The sequence below is a fragment of the Equus caballus genome, chromosome 1 (assembly GCF_041296265.1).
Source record: "Equus caballus isolate H_3958 breed thoroughbred chromosome 1, TB-T2T, whole genome shotgun sequence".
Taxonomy (NCBI): domain Eukaryota; kingdom Metazoa; phylum Chordata; class Mammalia; order Perissodactyla; family Equidae; genus Equus; species Equus caballus.
The window spans coordinates 158372471-158381076 of record NC_091684.1 but is presented as its reverse complement, the minus strand read 5'-3'; the positions used below and the strand labels follow the sequence as shown (position 1 = coordinate 158381076).

At 48.2% G+C, this 8606-nt stretch overlaps 2 protein-coding genes across 6 annotated transcripts; one reads left to right on the top strand and one right to left on the bottom strand.

The window, feature by feature from the left end:
- Positions 1-81: 81 nt before the first annotated feature.
- On the bottom strand, positions 82-5968 carry SERINC4 (serine incorporator 4). 4 transcript variants are annotated; one of them, XM_070237847.1, is made up of 12 exons: positions 5292-5968; positions 4594-4770; positions 4242-4420; positions 3705-3784; positions 3487-3580; positions 3026-3237; positions 2741-2836; positions 2509-2635; positions 2041-2113; positions 1571-1619; positions 1274-1427; positions 82-1084 (listed from the first exon to the last, which is right to left on the bottom strand). In XM_070237847.1, exons 1-12 carry the CDS (start codon positions 5367-5369, stop codon positions 886-888), a joined length of 1518 nt encoding a protein of 505 aa, XP_070093948.1. In that variant the 5' UTR covers positions 5370-5968; the 3' UTR covers positions 82-885. The 4 variants fall into 4 exon arrangements, with proteins under 4 accessions (XP_070093948.1, XP_023507347.1, XP_070093959.1 ...); XM_023651579.2 differs by having other exon boundaries at positions 5271-5866; XM_070237858.1 differs by lacking the exons at positions 3026-3237; positions 3487-3580 and having other exon boundaries at positions 5271-5944.
- HYPK (huntingtin interacting protein K) lies at positions 4160-7280 on the top strand. 2 transcript variants are annotated; one of them, XM_001502937.7, is made up of 5 exons: positions 4160-4339; positions 5953-6183; positions 6499-6554; positions 6905-6956; positions 7104-7280. In XM_001502937.7, exons 2-5 carry the CDS (start codon positions 6022-6024, stop codon positions 7197-7199), a joined length of 366 nt encoding a protein of 121 aa, XP_001502987.1. In that variant the 5' UTR covers positions 4160-4339; positions 5953-6021; the 3' UTR covers positions 7200-7280. The 2 variants fall into 2 exon arrangements, with proteins under 2 accessions (XP_001502987.1, XP_070094004.1); XM_070237903.1 differs by lacking the exons at positions 4160-4339; positions 6499-6554; positions 7104-7280 and having other exon boundaries at positions 5981-6183; positions 6905-6964.
- The last annotated feature ends 1326 nt before the right edge of the window (positions 7281-8606 follow it).

Sequence of the window (8606 nt, the reverse complement as noted above, 5' to 3'; positions counted from 1 at the left end):
GGGATGGAGGAATGGCTGCCCTTTCCCACCAAAAAGGGAGAGAACTTTAGACTCTAAAAGGTTGTGGGTATGTAGACTAAGTGACACATCACAGAAAAATCCTTTATTATACTACAACAAACAGACAAGTATTCTGGGTATGTGGTAGAGGAATCCTCTAAGAACCATGGGGACTTCTTTTCTCTGATTTTTGTCCCTGACCCGGACCTTGAACACCATCCCAAGGATGGAGTTGAGGGCTTAAGAAGGAAGGCTCCAAGACCTAAGTTTATGCCCCTCTTCCTCATTCTTCCTCAGTTTGTTTGCCTGCTTGAAAGTTGGCCCCAAAATCCTGCTGCTCACTGACTTTCCACGGTCAGCTGCTCTCAAGTGTTCACATTCTCTTCTGTCATTCCTCATGGTATGAGGGTGGTTTTTGTCTTCCCACTTCCTTTGACCTTAAGACCAGGATTAAAACCTAGGGTAGTTTCTGTGCTCCTTTCTTCTTATATCCCTGTGCCCAGGGCTGAACTGCTTATTTTCCTTTCTGTCTCTCAGGACAGAGCCAAGTAAGTCTTTAGTCCCTGTTCTTTCCCTGCCCCCATCTCCACCATGACAGCCAGGAATGGGCTGGTGCCACACTGTCTGCTGGGATCAGCAGTGGTTCCTGAGCCGCTGACTTGGGAGTTAGGCTTTTCAGCTGGCTGAAGATGTAATGGTAGCTCCAGTGAGTCAGATAGTCTGCCCACGGCATTAGGGTATGTATGGCTACTTTTTCCAATTAAGACATAGTATTGACTTCAGCCTAAAGGGAGATGACTGCCCATTGTGTCTTTGCGGTATCTGCTGGGCTGAACAGCTCCTCTGAGCCAAGACTAGGGTACACCTCAGGGGAGCCCCAATTTGTTATCTGGCGATACTGATGCGATGGCACTGTCTCTTGAAGATAGGAGGAGGCTGGGGATCCTGGGTGGGGGACTGACAGAGTGGTGCCAGGAGCAGCCCCAGATAGAGGAGTACACAGGCCCAGCAGGAGGCAACCTTGACCCAGAAGGTAGCCCAGCTACCTGTGGTGAACGTCTTTTCCAGTTCTGCTCCCTCATAGCTGTAGAACCAAAGTCTCTGGTTAGAAAATATGCAGGGCCTTAGCTTTTAGACCTGTCTTACCTCTCCACCAAAGAATGTGGCAGACCCATGTGTGTCTCCTGAGAACCATTAGGACTGGCCTTGAATTGCTCTTTTGCTAAAATAGCGAGATTTTCAGGAGAGTATCCCAGGCCCACCTCCATCTTACCTGAACCAGCTGGTAAGGGTAACCATGACATAGAGTGATGCAAGGAACAAGACGAAGTGGAAGGCAGAATAGCTGTAGGAAAGATGCTGGGCTTGCACAGGAGGAGCTGTAGAGGTCTCTTGGTCAGCTGGCTTGGCGGCCCCACCCCTTTGCCCTGGAGACAGAAGGGCTGCTGGAAGCAGTGCTGCTGAAACACCTCTTCCCTCCCCACCCCAGCTTTTGTGAAGGTGCTTGAGGGCTCTTTGGCATTCTCCAGAAATCTACACTTTATTATGTGGATCCTCACTTGACACTCACCTTCCTCTGGCACCACTATTTTGGGGCAGCAGAAACAGAGTGAGGGCTTCTGTAAAACAAAAGGCAGCATGTTTGGAGTGACTTTAAGAAGAATGTGAGGGTATTAACATAGGAAACTCCCCTTCTTTGAAAAGATTAGTCTGGTGTAAAAGTGGAGGCACACCTGGGTGCAAAATAGCTCCAGCATATAACTGGCTGTGGGAACTTTGGTAAGATGTTTAACCTTCTGTGCCTCGATTTCTCCATTTGTAAAGTGGAGCAAATACCTACCTCACAGGGTTGTTGTGAGGATTAAATTAAATGAGATTATGTATAAAGTATCTAGCACAGTGCCTAGCACATTGTGGGTACTCAATAAAAGGTAATAGCAGCTAGAATCTGAGCATTCTGGGTAGAGGTTGGTGGGATGTGTGTGTGTGTCTGTTGTGAGTGGGGAGGGGCACTGGGGATATTGAGCTCTCTGTCCTCACCTGGAACTCATAGCTGTAAACCTTGACAATCCACAAGGGCCCAAATACCTCAGCCAGGTAGGAAGCCTCAACACTGAGAAAGAAAAGAGAGTTCTCAAACGGCTCAGTCAAATAGCAAGAGGGATTGCCTGAGGGCATTTACTGCCAACTCTGCCATATTGGTAACTCTCAGGGGGGTACTGTGCCCCCGGAGCCCCTTTCCCTGAAAGATTTAGAGATATTTTCATTTGAGGGCCCTAAAATCTTTGCACATATCTTTAATTCTCAAGTCATTACCCGTACCCCCTTCATCTCATACAGATCATCTGACAGTGCTATTCTTAGAAATCATTTCTGTTCATGGGGAGCATTCCTCACTCGTCTTGCTCTAAAGTTTAAATAAACCATAGTCCCAGTCTGCTGACTATCCTTCCCTGTCCTGGGCATCCTCCCTTCTGGCACACCTCTCCCCTTGACACCTTTACGCACCAGGCAAGAAGCACACAAGTATACATGATGCCAGCACTCAGTACTGCTACAGAAGTATCTGGTGTTTGGGGTTCCATTTTACTCAGGCCAGGCAGGCACAGGGTGTGATTCTGTCCTTGAAGGATTACTGAGGGGGGGGCAACAGAAGAGAGAGGTGGTAAGAACAGAGAGCTAAGTATTTGGCAGGAGCAAAGAAAGGTTTTAGCATGAGGGGTCCAGGTCCTGTCCTTACCACTCTCTGGAGGACGGCTGGATAGCGCAGAGAAGGTCAGGTACATGATATAGCAGCTGATGACAGAGGCTTGTAGAAGGCCAGAGCGGGGTTGCTCTGGGGAGAATGGGGATCACTGCTTAGTCAACAGGGTAGTAATTTCCTCCACTTCTGCCCCCACTTGCACTTCTGTCTCCCCACTCTTTGTGGGAAGCAGAGAATTGACTGAGATTAGGGAGGCTGATGAAATTTGCTATATATGCTAAAGGCCCCCAAAATCTGGAATGTTGCAAGGCATGTACCCACTGAGGCGGATGCAGGGAGCGATGGAGAGGAAGGAGAGGAGGCCACAGAAACAAAGGTGCAGACTAAGTAGCATCTTGTTGAGCAGGCAGCCAGCTGGGTGTGTGTAGTGGCGGAACAGGAGCACAGCTGTCACACCTGCCATGCTGTAGAATCCTAGGGTGGCCAGCAGCACAGCTAGGAACCATCGGCAGTCTTGGGCTGCACCCATCTGCCTAAGGGTAGGAGGTAGGCAATGGCTTGCGGCTCCAACTCTTTACCCATTACCAACTGTTCCTCCTCTCTCAGAAGACTGATGTGACTACCCATCCCACTAGGCCCACAGAGTCATCACATTCTTGAGCTTTTTGTACTGCTCAGTGGGAAGCTATGGGACCATTGACCTGTCACAGCCCAGCTCCACTGGGTCTGGTAATGTCAGACAACCTTCCCAGGAAGAGCCTTTAGGATTATGTGCTCGTTACCAGTTCTTGTTCCAGGAATGGGCAAAGGCTGTGATAAGCACCAACTGCAGCAGGATGAATGTGAAGCCTCCACAGATGCCAATGTAATGCCAGGCTGCACATGGGGCATCAATGGCAAAAAGCAGATTATTTCATTACTCCTGGTCCTTTTCCTACACTCTCTTTTTCTTAGAAAATCTTTTAGCTTACTCCTGATCAGGATGTGAGATGAAAGGTACCTGGGAAGAGATGCTCATCAGGGATGCAGAAGGCAACAGCACAGAGAGCTAGCAGGAACAGCAGCTTGAGGACCCAGAAGCTGGTTAGGAGGGAAAGAGAAAACCAGACTAAGAAGAAAAGGCAAAGAAGAGTGAACAGCGCCTAGAGAGGAAGGCAAAGGAGAAAGCAAAACTATAGGAAAGGGGAGAGAAGAGAACTAAGCATAGGGAAGGAGAAACCAGTCCTGTCAGATGGGCTGGAAACAGGCCTGTGGCAGCCTTTCCCAAATTCTCTCAGATGCCTAAATAATCATATCCGGACAATGTTTTACAGTTGACAAAGGGTTTGCATATAATAACCCCACTGTTAGCTCCATTTTAGAAACTAGAAGCTCAAAGGATAAGAGTGTAGCTCGTGGTCACACAGCAAGTACGGTGGAAGGAGGGACTTAAACCTGTTTTCTGTTTTTTTACAGTGCTATTACTTCATCTTGGGATTTCCTTTACTCAGTCTACTTCCCTCCCTATCCTCTCCCCACCCAAAGAATACACACAAACCTATTATGCAGCTGTGCCCGCGGGCTGGTAGGGGATTCGAGGTGGACCAGCAGCACAGCCTGCAGCAGGTGGAAGGTGGCAGTTCCTGCACATACTCGGTACACAGCCCCAGAGCCACTGAGCACTGGGCAGTGAGAGTGGCCAAACAGATGGGCACACAACTCTGAGGGCATCTGGATCTGGAAGGGAGGATGCATGTGAGAAATGGCAGGGCAAGTCATGCATAGAGAGGTACCTACTTCTCATGGGTATGTCCACTCATTTGCCCCCGCCCCCAATCTGAATCTCTTGTCTATCTCAGGGTTTCTCCTTTTATCCTTTCCCAGTTGCAGCCCAACCCTCTCCCACTTACCCCATGTGCCTTGCCCCAGACCCTTTCTACTACTGTCCTTGACAGCAGGAGGCAGCAGACTGCTGAGGCCCCTACATGGAGGAGGATGTAGAACAGGCGGCTAGAAGTAGACTCTGTGAGAAGAGGCCACCTAGAATGGCAGCAGCAGGTACAGGGAACAGGCCCACAGCAGGTCACCTGGTGATAAAACATGCAGGGCAGCAAGGTGGAGATTTGCTGAGGAGAGGCTTACATTAATGTATGTGTGAGGTTAACCCATGAGGCTGAATTCCAAAGTTTCCCCTTCCCTTTTCTTCTCCCTTTTACTTAGGAATTCTCAGAATGTCTGGTTCCAAGCTCTTTAGGATTGCCTTCCACTGACATCGGGTAGAGCTTTTATCAAAAGAGCTTACTTTCCTTCAGGCTTGAGCAGACCTTCCTAAAAGCCGAAGTCACACCTGGCCTCTAACCTTTCCCTAGACCTAAACATCTGATACTGGGAACGTAGGAGTCTTGGAGGCATCGGTAGTCTTGGAGGCAAAGAAGCAGAAGGGCCTCAGAGGGGAAAGGAAGGCCTATCATCTTGATTAGCTCCCGTGGGTTTTCCTCCTCAGCTTCGGCCACCATTCCCTTCCACTTTTTCAGATAACTCTTGCTCTAGGGAGCTTTCAAGCCTCTCTGCCCAAGTACTGTCTCACCTGATAGAAGGGAGGATTTACCATGACACTGCTGACTCCACTGCGTTGCTGTGTCAGGCGGAGGGAGGTGCTGGGGCCCGTGACGGCTTTTGCACCCATCACCCTTGTCCCAGGGATTAGGCCCAGGTCCACCAGATGGAAGGTAGATGAGAAAGTAGCAGCTTTCTTTTGTCCTCAGTCCATTGGACTGCGGCTGTGCTGGGCTGTGCTGGGGCCGGTGCTGGGGCCGGTCGCCTAGCCCAAGGCAGGATGGGGAGGGACTTCAGGAGAAGAACACCGACCTCCAGGATGTGGTAAATGCAAATGTCCCTGTGACTTTTCCCCAGGGCCTGTGGGTCACTCCGCCTCTTCTCCCCAGATTAGAGAGCAGTTTGCATATCTGACTTCCTGTGGATTAGTTTCATAATTGGTTTAGGATTAGACGTTAACCATCCTGGTGGAACAGAATTCTTGGGGGTTTGTTTGTGGAGGGGGGATCTAGGTGAAGAGGAGGGAAGGATATAGGGTGGGAAGGTCTGGAGTGGTGACGGGCAAGGTCTGGGCAGGGCCTTGCAGAAAACACCGTAGAAGCCCGAAAGAAGTCTGAGAGGCCAACTGCTTTCCTCGCTGAAGCTTCTAGAACCAGAGCATTAATGAAGGTGTGGCCCAGGGCCAGCCCCCCCTCCTTTTCTCCCGGCGGAAGGTGCGGGGCAGCTACCGGAAGTCCTAGAGGCGCGGGGCGGGGCTTGTGCGGCGGCGCCGTGGGATCGATATGGCGACTGAGGGGGACGTGGAGCTGGAGTTGGAGACTGAGACCAGCGGTCCGGAGCGGCCTCCTGAGAAGCCAAGGAAGCATGACAGTGGTGCGGCGGACCTGGAGCGAGTCACCGACTATGCGGAGGAGAAGGAGATCCAGAGTTCGAATTTGGAGACGGTGAGGTGGGCCTGGAGCGTGTCTGGGCGGGCCGAGAGCAGAGGGGGCTCTGCGGCCGTAACTGAAAGCCCCGCTCCAGGACGGGGCCCCATCCCGATGGTGGGAGGAGGCGAGAGGGAAGCTGAACTTCACTGGAGCCCGCCTTTTGCGAAAGTAGCTTGATGGAGATTCGGTTTAAAGTGGATCTGAGGTGCACAGAATCGAATTAAATATAGGCCTTGGTTTCTGATACACTCGTCATCGTGAACACACACGTTTTTAGATTATTGCGAGTTGTGGGTAGCACAGCAGTAATTGGATCTGTTTTTCCCATAGGCCATGTCCGTGATTGGAGACAGACGGTCACGGGAGCAGAAAGCCAAACAGGAGCGGTAAGTCTTCCAAACGCAACCAGCCCACCAGCCCCTTTCCCCCAGACAAAAATAAAAGTCATCGTTAAGCCCTTGTACCTTTCTCCCACCTATCATCAGTTCCTGCAGATGTAAGGTTTACAACTTTACTCTTCTGTTGGTTGAAGGAAAGGCCTCTTGGCAACGCCTGCTGCCTGCTGTAGACTCCGGGGGAAGGGATAGGGATGTTAGGTGAGGGGGTGGGAGTCATTTTGTCTTTCTTTTCACTCAGTATTGTTTATCAAGAGTCCTTTATTTGTAAGGCAATGATCCTTCCTGGGAGTTTACGGTAGAGGTAGAGAATGAGAACTAATGTACGTGAATATTTGCAGGGAGAAGGAACTGGCAAAAGTCACTATCAAGAAAGAAGATCTGGAGCTGATAGTGAGTAGTAATGCCTAACTAGTGTATGGGCAGGGGAAGTTACTTTGCTTAAGTTGTTTCCTGAAACAAGTAGAGTCAGCATGGTTTGGTGGCCTATGTTAATGCCTGGGAGGAGACTTAGGTAACATCACGATCCTTTTCCTGCAGATGACAGAGATGGAGATCTCACGAGCAGCAGCAGAACGGAGCTTGAGGGAACACATGGGCAACGTGGTAGAGGCTCTTATTGCCTTAACCAACTGATTTGTACTTTTCTCAGACCTACCCACTGGATTAACTTATTTCAATAAAGATTTGTCCTTTTTTTGTTGTTTTATCATCTTGGATCAGGTGTATTGTATATTGTATTTCATTGAGAAAATTTACATGCTAGAGTATAACTGAATTTAAGTGACACTCCTACCCTATCCCTTAATGAACTTAGGTGGAGGATAAGTGTAGAAGAGCACCTCACTTTCAGATGCAGATGCTAGGTGGCAGGCCAGGCTTATTCATCTGCCTAGCTTTCACTTAACAGTATTCAAGGTACATCTGGAGTCTCAGCACAGTTACTGTACCCCATGGAATGTGTCTCCAGGGCAGCTTATGAACAGCTGAAAGACCAGTACCTTCCTAAGAGCCACTGTACATAGATATAAATCACCAAACCAGTTTATAAGCCACTTTGAGTTAGAATTTAGGTACTGAGGTGGGAACATGGTAAGTACATACAATAGAAGATATCAAAGGTTAGCTCCTAAGTAGAGTTAATCTATAAAAGATTTTGATTTAATACTTGAATTTTGAACCATAACACTTATACCTTACATTCCATTTCCTATCCTGGAGAGAAGACAATTTTACTTTAAAAGTTGATCAACTTAGGCCACATCACCTTTGCTGAGCTTGTTTCCTCAACTGTAAAATGATACATACCTGATAGATTATTTTAAGAATTGAGCTGGTGAATGCAAAATGCTTGGCCTAGTACCTGCCTAAGAGCAGACACTCAAATGTCAGCTACAAACACTTTCCCGAAAGAATTTCAAGGTCTTACTCATTTTGGCTCTAGGATAATTCTTAGATTGTATCCCCTCTCTGAAACACAACAGTGATTTATATTCGTTTTTATGTGTATTACCTCATGGTATATTTGCATTTGTATTTTTACTCTAGGACATTTAAGGATTTATGAGCGGTCTTCAAAAAAATAGCCTTCCCACTGGTTAAATGTCATTCCTTATAATCCCTAGGACTCATAGTGCTCTGCCATGTGCATGGTGGTTATGTAGCACAAATTAAACGGAAAAATCATTGAATTTAACTCTAGCATGATGTGACTACATTTCAACTTAAGAGCACTGTGCCCTCCTTTGGTACATGAGCTGGGCAAGGAAAAGATACTGGTAGGTACCTGGATTCCCCATTTCACGGGTCAACTTTTGTTCTATATACAGCTACTGTTTAGAGAGCAAGGACAACCACATATGTATTTGCTTATGGAATGTCTGGGTGCCACTTAGAATACAGACTGTCTAGCATCTGTGTTTTGGAGATGAAAGAGGATGATCAAAATGTGCCAGACAAGCCCCGGCTATCTTTTATTTTCGTTAATAGGTCTATACTTGTCAGCCTGCACATTTTATTTCCATTATCATGCTAAAAAACTTC